At 42.5% G+C, this 21,239-nt stretch overlaps 1 protein-coding gene across 2 annotated transcripts in view; it reads right to left on the bottom strand.

Moving 5' to 3' along the window:
- Positions 1 to 21,239, bottom strand: part of GRK3 (G protein-coupled receptor kinase 3) — a 315,828-nt gene that overhangs the window by 88,292 nt on the left and 206,297 nt on the right. For both annotated transcript variants that reach the window (XM_073672931.1, XM_073672932.1), the window contains exons 6-9: positions 19,980 to 20,041; positions 16,512 to 16,563; positions 16,151 to 16,242; positions 15,787 to 15,886 (exon numbers count right to left, since the gene is read on the bottom strand). In XM_073672931.1, the coding sequence (XP_073529032.1) occupies positions 15,787 to 15,886; positions 16,151 to 16,242; positions 16,512 to 16,563; positions 19,980 to 20,041 (306 nt within the window). The remainder of the gene's footprint in view (positions 1 to 15,786; positions 15,887 to 16,150; positions 16,243 to 16,511; positions 16,564 to 19,979; positions 20,042 to 21,239) is intronic.

The raw sequence follows: 21,239 nt of genomic DNA, 5'->3' as shown, positions 1-21,239 counted from the left end.
AAACCTGCCTGATTAGCAAAGATGGAGGTAAAACGACCGCAACAGTCTCAAGAGACCACGTGAAAGTGTGCCCAGGTCTACTGAAGACAACGGGGGAAGAAGTACCTTCTATAACACCGGAAGAACCCAAGGAAGATGTGCTTCTCACAGTTCTAGGAGATTTCCCTGTGGACTGGCCTCAACTTGATGGAGCAGTGATTATACCCGTAATACACTTCTATCAGCCACAAGAAGAACCTGGAGCGCTCTGGAAGAACCTGCTCAGGAACAGGAAGAGTGCCCAGTCAGAGGAGGATCACCCGTTGAAGCAGAGCCTGCAGGCCCAGTGGACAGTGTACTTGCCAGTCCCATAGAGAGATTAAGGCAGTTCTATAATCTACCAGCACGTACACCTGCTAGATTAACAGAGAGTGCATGCACAGACACTAGTAACACCCCAGTGCTACGAAGGTCCACACGTAGCACACAAGGACAAATCCCTGCCAGGTTTAGGGAATAAGCACAAAGTGCCTACATTATAAATAGTTACCCAGTTGGGTATTGCCTATTATTTATTGTATAAACTGTCAATAATATGTGTGCATTTAGTTACCTGTCAGGGTACAAAGACTTGTAGGCTGAGGACTGTGAGCAGCCAAAAACTGTCCATGTATATAGTTTGCACTTATCAAAGTGCCCCTTATTTGACCACAGAACAAAAACCCGTTTGGCGTGGCCGAAGACGTGGTCCAGCACCTGGATCACCTATGCCCTGTAGCCATGCCCAGGGCCTACGTTGAGGGTTTTCAGGCGGGTCCCTCATGTTACTCTGGTTACATCATCGGTGAAATGGACACCTGGTTACGGGACATACTGTAACTTTATTATTATTATAATTGTTGTTATCGTTGTTAACCTATTTTACAAAATGCTTCAGTCCAGGAGTACTGAATTGTACTAGGGGGGAATGTGGCACCCTGCTGTTCACAGATACCACAGGACCCAGGGTGCATGGATGGACTTCTCCACAAGAGGCCCTCATTACATACAAACACCTCCACCGTTCCACCTCATACCACCAGAGGGAGCCTGTTAGGGATATATATATATTATATATATATATATATATATATATATATATATATATATATATATATATATATATATATATATATATATATAGAGGGTGGAGCCAGGCAGTTCAGTTAGTCAGTCAGACAGAGTCAGAGAGTCTGAGAGCGTGCTGACGCCGAGAGCAGCGAAGACGCAGCACGTCTGCTGCTGTGTTCTTAGGGCCCCAAGTGTGGCCGAAGGCGAGGAGGAGAGAGGAGTTGAGTGGGCAGAGGAGCATCATAGGCTCACCCCAAATATACAAACCGGACACCGGGTCCGCGCCTACAGGGTCCTTTATACCCAGTAGGGAACACCGGCATACCAGGAGAACTACAAGTCCCTGGCCGACCTGAAGCTAAACCCTTAACAGGACCAGGAACCACGAAGGCCCCAGCGTTACCAGGGATAGTGGTTGCCAGCAGAAGGTCCTACTACCAAGCGACAGGTGAAGGAACAGCACGACACATAAGCGAGGCCCAGTTGCAGGCTGGCCGGGAGCATACAGAGAGGCAGACACGAACCAGGAGGCCTTATACTCACTCACTGGGGAGAAGTCCTGAAGTGCACCCATCCTACTGAGTACCCTGGACCGTACCTGACATCCGCACCAGTAAAGGTATTGAAGCGAATCCCCTGTCTCTGTCAGTTACTCCTGCTGCGCCATTCCGCCTGCACTACAGGTCCCAGCATCACCACCCACCATCAAACTCTACCCTGCCCTGAGGCCCGCTCCACCTGTGGGGAGCCGTTCCATCCCAGCTGCCTTATCAACTGCCTCAGAGGTCTGCAGCAGCGCTGGTACAAATTACCAGAAACCACAGGTGGTGTCACGATCGAACTATAAACCCCATATAAACTTTCCCCCCTTTTAGTTGACCGCCCTGGGCCACGGACCGGGCCAGCCACTGTGACATATCCCTTTCCCCCAGCATCTATCGGCCTGGACTCAGAGTACCCCATTGCCCTGGGGGCGCGACAGGTGCAGAGAAGAGCGACCAAGGTTATTAGAGGACAGGAGGGGTCTGCAATACCAAGACAGGTTATTACACTTCGGGTTATTTACTGTGGAAAAAACGAAGGCTTAGGGGTGATCTTATTACTATGTACAAGTATATGAGGGGACAGTACAAAGACCTTTCTACTGATCTTTTTACTCTTAGGCCAGAGACGGGGAAAAGGGGGCATCTTCTACGTCTGGAGGAAAGAAGGTTTAATCATAATCACAGACGGGGATTCTTTACTGTAAGAGCAGTGAGACTATGGAACTCTCTGCCGCATGATGTTGTAATGAGTGATTCACTATTAAACTTTAAGAAGGGCATGGATGCCTTTCTTGAAAAGTATAATATTACAGGTTTTATATACTAGATTCCTTGATAGGGCGTTGATCCAGGGAACTAGTCTGATTGTCGTATTGAGTCGGGAAGGATTTTTTTTCCCCAATGTGGAGCTTAGTGTTTGCCACATGTTTTTTTTTGCCTTCCTCTGGATCAACATGTTAGGCTATGGGTTGAACTAGATGTACTTAGTCTTCCTTCAACCTTAAAAAACTATGTAGGTTACATGTTTGTCCGTTTAGTTGTAGGCTTGTAGCCCAAAAGTGGCATGGAAGGCAGAGTAGTTACCCATCAGGGGGAGGTTACCTTGCCATGGTTGATGGACACACATGAATTGGCCAATTTATGCGCTAAAAACCTTCGTTTTTTGTAAGTACTTGTTGCTGAGCAAAACAGTTTAGATCTAATATTTTCATTGTTAAGACGTATCTTGGCCATATGGAGTGCAGCTGCATTCTTTTGATATGTGTATATATATATATGCATATATATGTGTGTTTGTGTGCGCGCGCGCATGTGCTCTGTGTATACGTGTGTATGTGCTCTGAGTATACATATGAATGTGTATGTGCTCTGTATATACAGTACATATGTGTATATATGTGCTGTGTATATGCATGTCTGCACTCTGTATACTTGTATATGCTTTGTGAACATGTGTGGATCCATCCATGTGTATGTGCTCTTTGTATGTATGTATGTATGTATGTATGTATGTATGTATGCATGTATGTATGTATGTATGTGTAACAAATATATAGTGCATTTCTTTAGTAAACAGGAGATGTGCTGCTGATAATATGAAATGTATGGAGACAGAATAATCTATTAGAGATCATTCTGTCCCCAAAATTTTTTGTCAGCCTGTGTAATGAGGCTGGTAAACAAGCACTGAACAACTTCAATATAGGCGATCGGGCTCTTCTGTCTGAAATCAGATTGTGTAAATGCAACCTACATGTTTCTCTCTGATCACGCAATTAGCATTTGGGGCCCTGAGCATGACACATGGAAGCAGATATCAGCATACTAACAATCTAAAGACATTTAGCATTAGTTGAACGCAAATCATCAGCGTTGAACAATACAAACTACTGAGAGCAGCAAAGAGGACAGGGAAGTAGAATCTGAAAACTGACTCTTTGACAGTGCAACGTAATCGAGAGCTGTTCAGACATAGAACAGATGTCAGGACAGTAGCTTGTTACAAAATGTTTCATGCAAATATTCCCATACGGACAGACTATAGCTCATACTTGGTCCAGATTACCTCTGTAGCCTGAGGCCAAAAAAGTCAACATCTGCCGCTCTGTTTGCATACTGCAGACCACTTGTTTATGTTCGGTTTATAGAATTTACGCTGCTACACTTAACCAACTGCAGCGCCTACTTCCCATATCACCATGGCTTTGGTTTTATACTATTCTTTAATTCAAAACTGGAGGAAACCCATCCTGAAGGGACATTTCAGAAGACTGATAATAAAGTGAGGAAATTACAGAACAGAGCATGCAATAAGGAAAATGCGGCAACATTAGTGAGGCTAATCAATTATTTATGTTTGGGATAGTTACAGGAAATGATAAAACCAGTTTTCATTTTCTAGCTATGTCTTTGGAGAGTAATTATTCTCATATTTTGTGTGTTTATAGGATCTGAAGAAATAGGATATAGTTGGCTAAATAGTAGTATTTCTCCAGCTTGAAAGGTTGTAGCAGTAATGCTACCGCTGTTCTGCTCACAAACCATTCATCATGGGTGCAACCTCCCATTCACCCGTCTCATTTTAGTCTTTTTTTCCTTTTAAGAAATATGCACAAATATGTAATTCCATCATTGATTATGATTTAAGTCGATGTCCGATAACCCTTCTGATTCGAACGTTAACAACCCATTGTTAATTATAAGTGTGTATCGTGAATGGTTTGAATGACTGAACGATGTTTCCAAAATCGCTTATTCGTCATGTATGAAATAGTTTAGGCAAGTGAAAAAACTCTCAATCATCTTTTGAAAATTGTGTAATGTAAATTTAGATTGTTTGCTTATTCAACAATTAAACCGGCAAAAAAGAGAAGTGGAAATTCAAGGTCTAAATAGGTGAAGGGGTGATCGTGTTATAAAGGTGGAGATAATGTCGAAAACCCTCTCTGAAGACTTCTTTATCATTATTTTTTGTATCCTGTTTCTTTTATGCATTTTATCCTCATGTAGGCTGCAGTTTTCATGTAGTCAGGACTCAGGGGTGACAGGGTTAACTGTAAGGCCAGGTCATGGTTTGGGGAGGAGTTAATAGGCACTATGAGCTTAGTTCCTGTTTAAGGCTATGTGCGCACGATGCGGATTTGAAGCAGAAATTTCCTGAGCGTTTTTGCCTCTACCTGACCATCAGCTGATCAGCTCACGTTACCATCAGCTGATCAGTGACATCACCACAGATCCAGGCAGCTCGGTACACTGGGGGGCGCGAGCCCGCTCCCCGTAGTGTACCACTGGCCGCCGGGGACCAGGAGGACACTGGGGCCGCCGGACAGGTGAGTATAAAGGTTTATTTTTACTTCTTTTTTTTTTTTTTTACTACCGCAGGCACACGAGCTGGGCAGAGCAGACTGCTGCTCCTCCCATCCACGTAGCTCTCGCTGTTATCAGCCAGAGCCGCGATCGGATGAGAGAAGTAGTAGCCTCCTCTCCCGACCTGGGTACCACCCGCACCGCGTTTCCGGCGTGATTTCGCGCCTATTGATTTTCATTGAAACCCAGCAATTCCGAAGGTATAGATATTCTACCTGCAGGTTTGCTGTGATTCAATGCAAGTCAATGGGCGCGAATTCTCTGCGGAATCGCACAATAAATGGTAATGCTGCGTTTACCGCAATGGTAATCTGGAGCGCAAATTTCCACATCATGTGCACAACACATACGGATTTCCATTGCTATACATGGCAGACCTATTAACAAGCGGTTTTAATGTGTTTCCGCGGCGGAAAAACAGCAACAGGTATGCATTAAAACTGCATGGTGTGCACATAGCCTTAGGAGTTAGTTCAAGCTCAGCTGCAAAAAAGGGAGATATTCTCAGCAGTGACAGACATATGGGGTGTGTTCAAGAAAAGAAGATTTACAAAAGGTAGTACGCTCCTTCAATATCCAGCATCAGTAGCAGCAGTTCTTCTCATAGCAAGCAAGTTGGGGCACCTAGTGCAAAGAGATCTTAAAGTCTTATTGTTTGCCAGACCTGGAGGTCTTAGTGAAGGAATACATGATCAGCCAAGCTAGAACCCATCCATAAGGTATAGCAGCTGGAAGAGCTCCCTTATATAGTCCACAAAGTGTAGTACTGTGCGCAGTGGTCACAGCTAAATACATCAACCCATGTGGCCCTGTACTGGGAAGATGGAGGTCCTCAGCTTAATCTGTTATACTTCAGCAATGTTCTTCACAAGTGAAGTGCCGCTGCCCATAACCTAAATGTTTGTGCCTTTGTAATGTAAATACAGATGACGAATTAAAGTGTTTTACCTACTACCTGTTGTACATAGTTTCAAGACCAAGTCTGGCTAATTCTTCATGACCACAAAGGGTCCGAAGTTTTCCCAAGAATACAGTCTGAGGCCTGTTTCACATGTCCTGATATTTCCGGTACTGAAAAAACAGTACCGGAGATATCAGTGTCCATGTGTACCTGTGAGGCATACGTGTGGCAATTGTGTGCCGCATCAGGATCACACATGCCGGTGCCTGGGAATCAGCGGTAGAGTTAGCGCTGTTCCCAAACACCGGGTGCTGAAGGAATCTCTCGTCATTGCCCCCTGCTTGCACTGTGATCAGCGCAAGCAAGGGACAATGTTGAGAGTAGTATTCTGCTTCCGATGTCTCCAAAACCTGTAAAAATTAGAATAAAATAAAAAAATCATTATACTCACTTGGCTTGAGGCGACTGCACACACTGAGAATGACGCACTGCAGCGAGCGGGCCCCTGACCTGCGCTGAGCTCAGTGAAAGACAAAACAATGCTCAGTAAGCTCAGCAAAGGTCAGGGGCCCACTCGCTGCAATGAGTCATTCTCCTCTGCTTCTCAGTGTGTGTGGTTGCCTCAAGCCAGGTGAGTATAATGATTTTTTTTTTTATTTTATTCAAATTTTTACACTTTTTGGAGTCAGTGGCAGCAGAATACTACTCTCAACATTGTACCTTGCTCGCACTGATTGCAGAGCTAGCAGGGGACAATAATGAGACTTGCCTCCAGCATCCGGCGCCTGGGAACCGCACTAACTGTACTGCTTTTCCCAGACGCCTTTACGTGTCACAAAGAGGACACACAGATGTCATCCGTGTGTCATCAGTGTGCACATGCGTGGGACGTTTTGCGGCCCGTGCTGCATGTAAAAAACGGACATGTCTACGTGTGGATCACACAAACACACGTTCCATGGAAAAACACTGACATGTGTGCAGACCCAATTATTTGAACGGGTCTACGTGTATATGTGTCTTCAGTAAGTGTGAAAACGGTCACCACACGCACCAGAGACACTGACCTGTGAAAGAGGCCTAACAGTGAAAGAAATTCAGTCAAACATATGCTCACACACGCCAAGGAACACCTATCTACGGTGTTTAGGGTTCCCGAAGTACACCTTGGTGAGGGAGAACCCTTACAGGGTTCCACGGCAATTGTTCAGTAGCAGTTGGACCACTGAAAGACGTACATATTTGTGTCATTTTATTCATCATAAATATTACAAATGCTACTATTCATATAAAACTATGAAACTATTTATAGAATATTTTATTGCCAATTTGATTATATCCTATTTGTAGAGTATAAATGAGAATGTTTGTACAATACTTTATGAATTCATGTATTCAAAATAAATAGCATCACTTATGAGATTTGAACGCTGAACACACCTACACTTCAGATTATCTGTCTGTGTGAACACAGCGCAGGATGTTCAGTGTTACACCCGCTACCGCTATTCAACCATTTCATTCATGATGTTCATCTCCTATAAACACTTGTTTGACATAATTTGCTAGTCATGAATTGCAAGCGCATTGTTCATCGTCTAAACGATTATCTAGTCATGTAAATAAAAACCTAAGGATGTCTGAAAAGAAATAAGCAGATATTGTGTTAACCCCTTTCCGACATGTGCCGTACATGTACGGCACATGTCGTGTCTCTCACTTTGTAACGGGCTCCGGCGCTGAGCCCGCACCTTTCCGGGAACATGACAGCTGATCTGTACAGCTGCCATGTGCCCCTAACAGCAGTGGGTGGAATCTCTGACAGCGGCATTTAACATGGCCGCGGGGGAAGGACGTCATAAGTCCTGCCCTTTGGCGCCCATGTCACATGACCGTGGATCACCGATGGGTTGGCATGACAACCCGGGGTCTGCACGAGACCCCTGCCCATGTCATTGCTGGGATGCTATGAGCGTTGCTCAGCGGTCGGCGCTCATGGCAAGTGAGCATTTCTGCTACACACTGGCGATCAGATAATCGCAGATTCTAGTCTCCCATGAAGACTATTGAAGCAAGTGAGAAGTAAAAAAACACAACTACATTTTTAAAAAATATAAAAAAAAATGTAAAAAATATAAAAGTTTAAATGACCCCTCTTTTGCCCCATTCAGAATAAAACAAACAAACAAAAAAATCAAATATACACATATTTGATATCGCTGCATTCAGAATTGCCCGATCTACTAATATATAAAAAGAATTAATTGGATCGGTAAACGGCGTAGCGAGAGAAAAAAATCAAAACCGCAGAATTAATTTTTTTTGGTCGCCACAACATTGCAATAAAAAGCAATAACAGGCGATGAAAACATTGTATCTACCCCAAAATGGTAACAATAAAAACGTCAGCTCGGTGCGCAAAAAGTAAGCCCTCACCGGCCACAGATCCAGAAAAATGGAGACGCTACGGGTCTCAGAAAATTGTGACTTTTTTGGGGGGTTTTGGAAAATGGCGACTTTTTTTTGTTTTTTTTTAAACAAACTTTGGATTTTTTTACCACTTAAATAAAAACAACCTAAACATATTTGGCATCTATGAACGCGTAATGACTTGGAAAATCATAACGGCAGGTCAGTTTTACCATATAATGAATGTGGTAAAAAAAAAAAAACAACTGTGGAGTTGCACTTTTTTTGCAACTTCACCACACTTGGAATTTTTTTTCCTGTTTTCCAGCACACGATATGGTAAAACCAATAATGTCGTTCAAAAGAACAACTTGTCCCACAAAAAATATCCCTATAACCTAAAAGAGCATATGGACAGTTATCTTCAGAAGACAATCCATTTAATATGTATTAATTAGTGATGAGTGAACGTGCTCAGATAACGTGTTATCCGTGCTTGGATGTTATACGAGTATCTTCGGCGTGCTCGGATAATATGTTCGAGTCCCTGCAGCTGCATGTTTTGCGGCTGTTAGGCAATCCCTGCATGTGTTGAGGCTGTCTAACAAACAGGCAATTCCCGCATGTGTTGCAGCTGTCTAACAGCCGCAAAACATGTGTGGCGCCCCTGAGGGTTCAGTCGCCACAGAGGTACTTCACCTCACTCAGAGGTGTGGTGCCTCCCTTTACTCAGGTAAGGAGGGAGTGCTGCCCGGAACCCCACCACCTACATCCAACACTACACTACCCCAGACCAGCAGGAGGAGCAAGACGCAATGTAGTTTTCTGCTGAGCCCTGACCCTGGCTGGGGTGGGGGGAACCCAAAGTTAGGGGGGGAACCAGTAGTGGGTGTGGGTGGAGGAAGTAGTTTATGGGAGCACTCATACAGTAGATATATAAAAAGGTAGACTTCTTAATAACACACAGAGAGAGTTGGAGTAGGGACAGTTCAGAGGAACAGTCCGGTAGCAGAGTCTCTGTAGGAGCTCTGCTCCACTACAAGGGCCTAGGACAGAGGCCCAGGAGGGGAGCAGGGAGTAAGCTCCGTTCTGCAGAACGGATCCTAGGGGAGTACTGCGAGTGCAGGTGGCACCCGTACACCCCGAACCTGCCAAGTGTCAGGAGGATCTAGGCCACAAGAAGGGGACCAGCCCCTGGCCCAGTCGTGCAGCTTCAAGCTTCGGCTGGAAAAACCGGAGGCTTCTGACTTCTATAACCAGGAGCCGAACTTCCACTTCAATCCAAGTAAGGTCGAGCAGGTCTGTGCAACTCCGACGGACAGGGGGGGACCTAGCAGCACCTGAACAGGATTCACAGTGGGAAGCGCAGGGCAGGGGGGAGTAAAGACCCAGCGTGAAGTCGGTCTAGAGAGGTACATAAGAAAGTGGGGTTCTGCCAGGCACACCCGAACTGCCTGAGGAAGGACTGAGCCCCTGCCCGGTGAACGCAGTGTGACGCGGGAGGCTTGCACCAGTACAGTGCACCTGTGGACTGTCTAAGAACTGTTAGTAAATCTTGGATGACTGCACTGAGCTGCCTCCGCTCCTTTATTTCGCCGGTGCCATTTCCCTACCTGCACTACAACGCCCAGCGCACCTCCATTTATTTACACTGCCCTGAGGCCTGCTCCACCTGTGGGGAGCCGTTCCATCTCAAGCTGCCCAAACATCTGCCTCAGAGGACTGTCGCAGTGCTGGTGATCCTCACCAGACACCACAGGTGGCGTCACGACAAATCCCCTATAAATATCCCCCTTATTTGCACTGACCGCCCTGGGTCACGGACCGGGCCAGCCACCGTGATCTCCCTAAAAAGCAGCCATAAGGCCCGGCTGCCGAGTACCCCACGGCCCTGGGGGCGAGTCACATGCAGCTGCAGGGACTCGAACATATTATCCGAGCACGCCGAAGATACTCGTATAACATCCAAGCATGGATAACACGTGATCGGAGCACAATCACTCATCACTAGTATTAATCCTTTCGCACAGAGCCCGTTTTCACCTCCCTGACCAGGCCATTTTTATAATTCTGACCACTGTCACTTTATGAGGTAATAACTCTGGAATGCTTCAGTGGATCCCACTGATTTAGAGAATTTTTTTTCATGACATATTGTACTTCATGTTAGTGGTAAATTTAGGTCGATATGACTTGCATTTATTTGTGAAAATAGCACAATCTTGGCGAAGATTTCGCAATTTTCAAACTTTAAATTTTTACGCCCTTAAACCAGAGTTATATTTTACACAAAATAGTTAATAAATAACATTTCCCATGTGTCTAATTTACATCTGTATCATTTTTTTCTTGTTAGGAAGTTAGAAAGGTTAAAAGTTTAATCAGCAATTTATCATTTTTCCAACAAAATTTACATTGGTTGAGCTGTGATAAAAAAAAATCATGGCTGCGGCACTACCATATATGTGCCCTTTTTTTGTTTATTTTTCTTTTTATTTAAATATTTGTATTTATTGGTTTAATAGTTTTTTCTATTTATTTTGAGAATTTTTTTAATTAGTTGGAAAAAATTAACTTTTTTTTTTACTATTTTACTTAGTCTCTGCATAGGACTTCAACTTTTATTTCTGATTGCTGGTTTCATGCATTGCAATACATACAGCTCTGGCAAAAATTAAGAGACCACTGAACAGTTTTCTATTGGAAAGCATGGGAAGACTGGTGGAAAGCATGCCGAGACGCATGAAAGCTGTGATTAAAAATCATGGTTAGTCCACCAAATATTGATTTCTGAACTGTTCCTGAGTTAAAACATGAGTAATTTGAGGTCTGAAAGCACAGTTTCTTTTTTAGTATTTTGACGCTTTATCATTTGCTGCAAATTAATACAAAACTTTTAGCTTTGAATTTCGGAGACATGTTGTCAGTAGTTTATAGACTAAAACAATAATGTACATTTTACTCAAAAATATACCTATAAAGAGAAAAATCAGAGAAACTGAAAATTTTGCAGTGGTCTCTTAATTTTTGCCACAGCTGTATGTATTGCAATGCATGAGAAGTGTCAGTTTTACACCGACAGAACGCCTGTTAGACCTTGCTTCTGGCTGAGTCTAACAGACCAGCGTAGCTCATCATTTGACCATCAAGGCTGCCATGACAACCCTCGGCTCCCCCTTGATCACGTCAAGGTGGTGCCGGAGGGGTGAGAAAAGGAGCCTCCTCCCTCTCACAAACTTCACCTGTCAGAGCTATCACTTGGCACCAGAATCCCAGCGCTTGCAGGTCTCTGGGGGTTCTGAGCACTACAGGACCGCCAACCATAGAGAAACGTCAGCGCTGCACAAAATCCAGCAAGCGCCGACGTTTATTTACAGTCAGCGGTTGTGACGGGGTTAATGGAATTTTTTGATATCCTGCCAAATAAAGACGATTCTTTTTTTTTTTTTTTTTTTTTAATATTGCTGATGTTGTTATACAATTGATCTCTGCTATGTCTATAATAAGTGAATGTCGAAGTTGATCAGAATGAATTGACATTTTATGGAATAACATGGATTCCTTTTTTAGTAAAAAGTCCTCACTCAAGCTAAACATTCCTGCATACACATGGCGACCGAGATCGAATAGGTGTAACCGGAAGCTACAGGGTGATTCACTCGCTCCTTTACCTGGAAAAATTGCTGTAACTTCTAAAATACGGTTGATTGTACTGTACATAATTTGGTTCATGAGAAGTGAGAGTACAATGAACCTCAGCGACGAGAAACATCCTCGCTCAGAGTGGTCTCACCGACTTGTCGCCACGCCGGTTGTCTGCACTATGAGATAGACTTGCTGCCCGCCTTTCTGTGTGTTGGTAGTTTATGTCTGGTCCTGGCATTTCACCTCTGCCGAATTCCTTCTTCATATGTTAACAATGTACAGATACAGTTTGGAGGAGCGTGTTTTCATTGTGAAAACTTATTGGAAAACGGAGTTCTTAAAGAGGTGCTAAAGTGAGTTTCTAAAGAAGTCTGGAGATTGAAATCCACAGTCCAAACAGTGTATTCTGTCATTGGTGAATAAGCAGGAGTGTACAGGAACATTACTGGATAGGCATGATGGAGGATGTCCGAAAAATGTTCACAATTCAAGATGTGAAATAGCAACTTCTGGCATCTCCAAGTAAATCGTTGCACAGGCTTTTCCAGGAGACAGGCATGCCGTATTCCACATGCCAATGAGCGCCCAAGAAAGGTTGTGTTCGCCTGTACAAAGTCACTGTACTGATTTTAAAGGAGCAAGCACGAACATTACAGGCACTCCGAGAGAACATACAGCGAGAAATTCAGGCTATGACCCTAGAAATCCTGCAGAATACAATCAATATGGAACGGCGTGTGCAGACGTGTTGGATGCGAATGGAGGAAATTTTCAACACATGCTTTAAAACATCCGATTTTCATGAACCAAGGTATGTACTGTCCAAATTTCAGTACGATAGACCATTTCTTCTAGAATTTACAGCAATTTTTCCGGGTAAAGTAGTAAGTGAATCACCCTGTAATAACCAACACCAGACCTGATGTTACATCCCAACATCTTACCATTGCATATCTATTTATGATATCCTAGAAAAGGAGCTGACAGAGATTCACGTTTACAAGATAATGGAAACCCACATTTACAGATTGCCAGCTAGGCCGATCACCACCAGAAAGTGACGGCTTGCTGAACACAAGTTTTGAAAATAGCTGTCATCAAATCCTCTGTTTTCTAGTCAAACATAATTTTCCAACAGCATCAATTATTCATGGCAGGCTTAGATCTTTCATTTATGTGAAAGGCTTTCTATCCCCCAGCAGTATGAAAATACACAATGTATGTTACAAGTGGCTGTTCAGCAGTATTTGCTTAATAAGCTGAACATCTGTCACATATATTAACAATACTAAGCGTCGAGGTAAGAAGTAGAAACGGACAAGCACTTTTCGCTTTGTTCATATGTTGACACGTTCTGTGCCTTTATGTTACTTTAGATTTTTACCTATTTAATGAATAAAATGTATTACTATTTAGATAATGCCTATATAAAACATAAAAGAACCCTATAGAAACTAAAGATGGTCAAGCACATCAGGTAACTGTCGGCCTCCCAAACACCCGTACACATGCGCTCTCGGGAATGTAAAGTTGCACATACACCTTACGTGTTGGTCAAACAAGCATTCAGTTAAAGTGGTGGTTCGGCATCTAAAATTAATTTTCTAAATTATCTATTCTTACACCCTAACCAATTTTGGAATTTGCTTTATTACACAATACCCTTTTCCGTATCTAGCTAATCCGTAAAAGTGTTTTTTTTGTACTGTACTTCCTGTGACATTTTGTTGGAGAGGAGTCTCGAACGTGACATCACAGGAGGCTGGGGCTGCACTCACTCCCCATAGCTTCCATCGCCCCTCCTGGGACAGGATGTCACAACGGGGCAGCACTGCAGATACTTACTATTTTCTTGCATTGCTGCCCCCTCTGAAGACTTCCTGAATCCTGGGTGATGGACACTGTGGGAGATGAGATGATGATTTGTTTGAGGGAGGTCCTAGAAACTGTGGAGGTGCTGATGTCACTCACTGCTTTTATCTCTGCCCCCTTCCGACATCTTTTTTCATTTGGAAGCTACAGCGGTGGCGGAAACAGAAGCAGAGTGCCAGCGCTGTACTCACAGCTCTCAGAGCATCCATCACCAAGGATCCATGACTTCTTCAGAGAAACTAGTACCTGCAGCACTGCCCCTGTAAAATCCTGTTCCAGGAGGGGAAATGGACGCTGCAGGGAGTGAGTGCAGCCCCAGTCTCCTGTGACGTCACGTTTGAGACTCCTCTTATATGAAACGTCACAGGAAGTACCGTAAAAAAAAATTAAAAAAAACACATTTACAGGTTAGCTAAATATGGAAATATGGAAAATTATAGGGTATTGTGTAATAAAGTTAATTACAAAAGTGGTTAGGGTGTAACAATTACTTATTTCTCCCTACTGACATAAATACATATGCTCATCTTGGCTGAGCATGCATGTGTGGTAATTGGGAGAGTGAAGTAGGCAGCTGCCAGAAATGTCTGGTGGTTGCTTATCTATAGTTACAGAGTGAAGTCTCTGATTCATCAAGACTGACATTTTGTCTGTTACTCTTGATGAACGGTGCGCTCTGGTGTCAGCTGGGCCAAATGCATTAAGATAAATTATGACAAATTTATTGCGTGTGCTCTGCCACTTCACTGTTAAGCTCTTCCAACTTTGCAAACCGTTCGAAGAACTGGCTGGGAGAAAAAAAAGTCACAAAATTTTGGCACAACTACAAGTTTCAATTTTGTGACAGTCCAAACAGTTTTATGGCAGAATTCTGGTGAAAACTGTTTGATCCATCGGTGGCCTAAGTGCTTCAATTCTAACCACCCGATTCTCCTCTCTCCCAATTTATGATTTATTTTACTCATTTATATAGCGCCATTATTTCCATAGCGCTTTACAGACATTATGGGCACTGTCCCCATTGGGGCTCACAATCTACATTCCCTATCAGTATGTCTTTGGATTCTGGGAGGAAACTGGAGAACCCGGAGGAAACCCACACAAACACGGGGAGAACATACAAACTCCTTGCAGATGTCATCCTTGGTGGGATTTGAACTCAGGCCCCAGTGCTGCAAGGCTGCAGTGCTAACCACTGCGCCACCGTGCTGCCTCAACTGGTCGTATTAGATGTTCAATGGGTCCGGATAAAATTGACAGGTTTTGCCACCTTTAATGGGCCTTGGACGGAGAGCCTAGGATAAAGTTTAATTAGCTGATTGTAAAAATTGAGAACAGCTTGTATGACTGGTAAAATTAGTGATCGGTTGTGTTAGTGGCTCATGAGGCGCTGAAAGGGTTAAAGGGAAGATATAATAGACAGAACAACCCTTTGATAGTCAATGACGATTTGTTCTGCTGTAGCATTCATGGCCCGCTACATAACAACTACATAAAATTGTAATAATGCCGATACCATCTTATCTAGAACGACATGAAGCACTAGCTGCATATAAAGCATCTCCGCACGCGGCCGCGGGGATCTAGATAAACGCTGACAGATATTGGATTAGGTGTACTTTAACAGTCGGCCTCTGATGCCATTACAAGGGAGCTTGTTGTAAATGGAGTGTGCTTCCTATGTTACTCCACTGAAGGCAGAGTGTTTGCGCACAACAAACTTGGCATCCGCATGTACGGAGCAGCATTAACCATTCGGCCAACATCCTTGGTAACCATGGTGATGGGAGACAATTTTAAGCTTTGTCTAATGCAGTTATTGTGACTCTGAAGTTGAATGACTCACTAAGAGCTCTTCAAAGGCATTTTCTGCAATTATTCGGTGTCAATGTTAACTCTATAGAATCAGAGGTGAAGACGCTGGCACGCTAGCATGGGTAGGTAATGGCAGACACTTACCCCTGTGCTGACCAAGGACAGCATGATCCTTTCATTTAAGGCTAAAGTCTCTCCTTGCTTCATCTTGATCCTCTTCTTATCTAGACATTTCATTGCATACCTAAAACAAGAAGAACAATGAGGACTATCTGAGCAAGAGGTTACCATTTCAATTCGTAAAAAAATGTGCTCGGTCACAGGAGCCACCATTGAAGGATCCCGTAATGGGCACAGAATACCCCTGTTCTTGTGATCGGTCAATGTCGTAGCAGTAGGACCCTCAGCAACCATATGTTTAGCACCTTTTCAATGGAAAGGTGATCATTGTTGTACCTGTGACAAGCCATTGTGATCAGGCCTGGATTACAGAGATAACAACACTTACATTTTACCAGTGTCTGCTTTTCGACATCCGTATACTTCACCAAAACCTCCTCGTCCAATGATTCGATGGACACTAAAGTCGTTCATTGTAAGCTGGAAACCAGAAAAAAAATCATTAATATTAGACTAATGGCAATGTTTGATTTATTTCAGCTATACAATAACCATATACAATGCTGTGTTAGCGTATATTATATATGGGTTTATTTCAGGATGTGGTCAAATATGACTACACTATAGACTAATATAGTAATATAGATTAATAAATAGATAGATACGAGGACAGATAGATAGTATTTAATTTAGATACTTATGAAAAAAAAACCTACTTGTATATACCACTTATACTTTTTAATACTTACATGGATGTTTAATTCCACATTTTTCCACTGGCAAAACCTAGTAAACCTATCACTGTTAAAAGAAAAAAAATACGCTTTAGAAAATATCCTTATTTTTTTTTTGACGCTTGATACATAATTTTATGGTTATGCATAAATTTAAAAAAACCTGTTGAAAGCTCCATATTAATCAGTGAGAAAACGAAGGATAACCACACGGGTGAGCATTTGACCAGAGCAATGTGTGAAGCAGGCTGGCCGACTGCTCATTTCAATAGTTAAGTAAAAACATTGGCTGTGACAGAGAATGGGGCTGGCTTAGCTATTGAAATGATTAGTCAGCCAGCCTCCTTCACATACTGCTCTCGTCACATGCTAAAACAGGATGCACTGTCCTGCTTTAAACTGAAACCAGAAGAGAATCTGCCAGGAACTGGGGCCGGAGCTTAAAGTGTAGTTGTCGTTTCAGTAGAACTTGCAGCAGAATATCTGTCTGCTTCTAGCTCCTTCCTCATCACCTCTCCATAGATCTTTATGAGCACCAACTGTCATCTCCTCTCAGTAATGGGAAAATCTGTCTTCACTGAACACAGATTTTACCTATAAATTGAGAGTGAAAGATCAATTCACAACAAAAAAGAAGCACATTCCTCTGATAAGATATATTGCAAAGTTGCTTACTTTCATGTATAATATTGATTTATGAAATATAAATTACAATGAGCTCTACTCTTTAAAGAAGCATTCCTATCAAAGTTTTTATCCTCTTAGTATATTGCAGTCGTCATATTATATAGCACTGTGTACTTACAATTGCTCATTTTACCCTTCTACCCAGCTAATTATTCTCTTTTTTTCTGCTCTATGTAGAAACAGGAAGTCTCTTGTCCCTGCATGAGGCATCCCCCTTTTCAACTCCTGACCCAGCTGCTCACTCTTCCCCCTGCCAGGGACTTTTGCAGGAACATGACTTTTGCAGAGAAAATTGACCTCCTGTTTCTACATAAAGCTTAGAAGGATTCAGCTAATCAATTTTTCATAACATGATGTCATAGATCTAATGGAAGAGAGAAGAATTAGCTGGGTAGAAGAGCAAAATGAGCAATTGTAAGCACGCAGTGCTGTATAACATGATGAGTGCAATATATTAAAATAATAAAAACTTTAATGGGAGTGCTTCTCTAAGGTTGGGGCATCATTTAAAGGGGAGCTATTTTACAAAGCTGCTTAAAGCTAAGCACATTAACAGGAATTATTTTGCAAGTAGCCCCTATAAAGAGCCGTCATATCTTTAAAGTTTCTTTAGAACTGGAAGTCAATATTACTGGAAGCAATATCTGTCCTCCAAGAGTCAAACTCCTTGAGGATAGGATTATTCCTTTTGGATTTGTTAGAAGGGCTCCTTACCACCAAGCTTTTAGATTCCCTGAGTTAACTAGGCCTGTGCTGATGTCAGACTCTGTAAAGGGAGTCTGTTAACCCCGAAACTCAAATTAAACCACTTCTATATTCATATAAAGCACTTAACCCTTATAAAAATCATACTTGTGGTACAGAATTCAGTCATTTTGTTTTACATATTTAAATGAGGGGAACTGTGTGCACCCTTGGTGTGGCCAAGAACCCAGTGCACCCTTTAGTCCCCCAATTACAATCTTCTGCACCTCATCCTATATTGATTAACAGAACTCATTTTGGAGCACTGCCTAGATTGAATCCCAATGCCAGCACCAACTAATACTACAGGATCCATCTCTCCTCTCTGCAGTGGCCCCTCGCAGGACACAGGATAATGTAGTGGAGGGTGGCTATGGACGGGAGAGTGTGAAGAGGGCACCTTCTGGCACTGTATGTTCATGCACTCATCCCCTGCATTATCAGTGCGTGGGTATGCTCACTCTCTGCTCCTGTATTGTAAACCCGCTACGGTGCGATCCTGTGTGCAGCGATTGGCCTCTGTGGAAAGGAGAGGGAGGGATGAGAATGCACCTGCACACAATAACAGTGTGTGTACGCTCAGCCTCTGCAGTGTCAGAGTGGGCAAGGCTCAGGATTCAATTCAGGCAGTGCTCTAAAGCGGGCACTGCCAATCCAACATACGGGAAGATGCGAAGGATTGTTACTGAGGGGGCAGAAAGGTACACTGAGCCACTGGCCATGCCAAGGGTGCACCAAGGAACCCTCATTTACATATGCAATAAAATGTTTTTATATAAAACAAAATAAGTAAAGTCTTTATACAAGCATGAATGCTATACCAGATACGTCTCCTATATGAATCTAGAAGTGGTTTAATTTGAGTTTTGGGGGTGACATACTCCCTTTAAGGAACTAATCTTGGTTTTCAGAAGCAGCAGCATAAGAGGAACAGATGGTGTACCAATTGCTGATACATATCTCGGAAAGAAAGATTAAATGAATATATGACTGTTTTGAAAAGTGCACATGTTGTATATCATTAGCTAAGGAATCAATGGAAATGTGTCAACAGATCTGCTAAATACAACATGTAAGAACCTGTACAAATATCAACCAAATGCATTCTCTATTTTCAATATACAATATTTTTTCTCCTACTTCTGACAATGTTATGCTAAAGTGTCATTGGCCACCACATAAGAATTAAGATTGAGCTATTTCACAGACAATATATTTGCCATATCTCACATCACCTGATATGATAGCATCAAAAAAATATAGTTTTTTTTATTTTAACAAAAATGGACCTCAAACGCTTTTCTGTGTGTCATATAACAAATAGTGTAGGTACTAACCATCCCTGGGTTTAGTGCCAGCTCTCCGACTCTACTCCAGTCTACGCCCCCAATTGATCAAAGCAATTTTGCCAGAAACCTGGTGTAAATTGCTTTCAAAAGTAACAAAATTTTGATTATTGAGCAAGACAGGAGCGTGGCCGTGGAGTAACACTACAGCACATTAATACATGACAAGCTGTGACGTTCCCTATGCCAGAAATCTTACTCCAGTCAAGGACTGGAGCAAGATTTCTCATGTGGCGCACACCACTCGTCAGACACTCCTCATACATGTAGATGCACGCACCTCTTAATGAATCAGGAGTGTCCTACTCCACCAAGCCAGCTCATCAAGACCAGTTAGAAAATCAATGTTCTTGATGATTAGGGGCCTAAGTGTTTCAGCTGCAGAGGTGACATCACATATGACCGCCACAGCCAATCACTAAGCTGAGCGGCTTGTGACATTTACATTGTCATAGCTGCTGAGCTCAGCGATTGCCTTCAGCTGTGATGTGCACGGTCAATGTGACATCGCCATTGCAGCCAGGAAACCAAGACAGGAATGGTGACAGAGAGCCGGTGCTAGACTCCGGGAGGTCTGAATGTGTTGTATACGTAACTTAACGAGCAGAGCAGGTACTAGTTTAAACATATGTAAAAGTGTTGGGGTCCACTTTTCTTAAAGTGGAAAACCCATTTAAGGTTTTACACAGTCATAACAGCTTCTTACCTTTCTATAAACTTCTGAAATATCTTTCCCCGAAGACTGTCACATATTTCTTCTATGTATGGCTGTAAAACACAATATTAGAGATCCTATTAACCACCTAACCAACTATAGAAAACCAGATGACGAAGCACTGCTACCTGGATAAAAAGAAGTTTACAACATTATCAATCCGAGAAAGTCCATTTCACATACATACCAGAAACCCAAAGGATGTGCAATAAAAAGAATAAACTGCGTAAAGGGGTATTCATATTTGCGCATTTATGGCAAAAGATATGCCATCCATAAATGTTTAGTGGATGCGTATCCCACCAATGGGACCTGCATCTAGCTTGAGAATGAGGCTCCATTGCGCACCATTAACGGTGGAGAGGTGGTCCCAATTCTTATTCATTTGTATGGGAACTCCGACCACCTCTCCACTGACCGCAACATGTCACTATACCCCGTTCTCAACATGAATGCGATCCCATTGGTGAGATCTGCATGTACTTTAAGATTGTTAATGCCATAAATGTACCAAATGGGAATATCCCTTTAAATTATAAACATCAAATGGATTAGTGAATGGACAACACATTCCGCCCCCCATATGAGGATACCCAACGTGATTGGTGTTTGGCTATTGACTCAAAGTCAAACAACAAAAAAGTATGTTCTTATTTGACATTTTTTACATCAACATTTTCATCTTTATGCTTTGTAATAATCCATTTACACTGGTTGACCTCTGGCATTTACAACTACTTGTTTACTGATTGGCTGTCATTTAATAGTGTGGCTCTCAACAGGCTAATGACAGCCAATCAATGGCATAGACAGCCAACATAGACTGCTAAAGTTTTCGGCAGCGCATGCTCTTTTTACAAATCGTGCGCTGCCTAGAACAAAATTTTTTTTGTGCAGCACAAAAGGTCATTTGATCCAACAAACGTACGTTTTACTCATTCACTGAGTGATCGGCAGCCTGTTTAGACGGCACGATTATCGTGACATACTCAATTATTGTGCAATGTAAATGGCCATTCGGTCACATCTAAGCAAGCCTCCAGATAAAAACTATTCAAAGTATCTGAAAGTTTCACAAAAAATAATTATAATAGCAAACTCCAATTTTAACCATAAATTCAATTACCTCAATATTTAAAAAAAAAAAAAAAAAAAAAAAATCTGTAGCCATCTAGTGGCCAGTCTGGATAACTGCACGCTATTTTTTTTTTTCAGTCAGTTTCTTTCCCTGTTGTCGGTTTCTCAATGGTC

Source organism: Phyllobates terribilis, unplaced genomic scaffold (genome assembly GCF_046119375.1).
Source record: "Phyllobates terribilis strain yellow unplaced genomic scaffold, ASM4611937v1 Scaffold_1__5_contigs__length_1240528914, whole genome shotgun sequence".
In the NCBI taxonomy this organism is placed as follows: domain Eukaryota; kingdom Metazoa; phylum Chordata; class Amphibia; order Anura; family Dendrobatidae; genus Phyllobates; species Phyllobates terribilis.
This window is presented reverse-complemented; position numbering and strand designations above follow the sequence as displayed.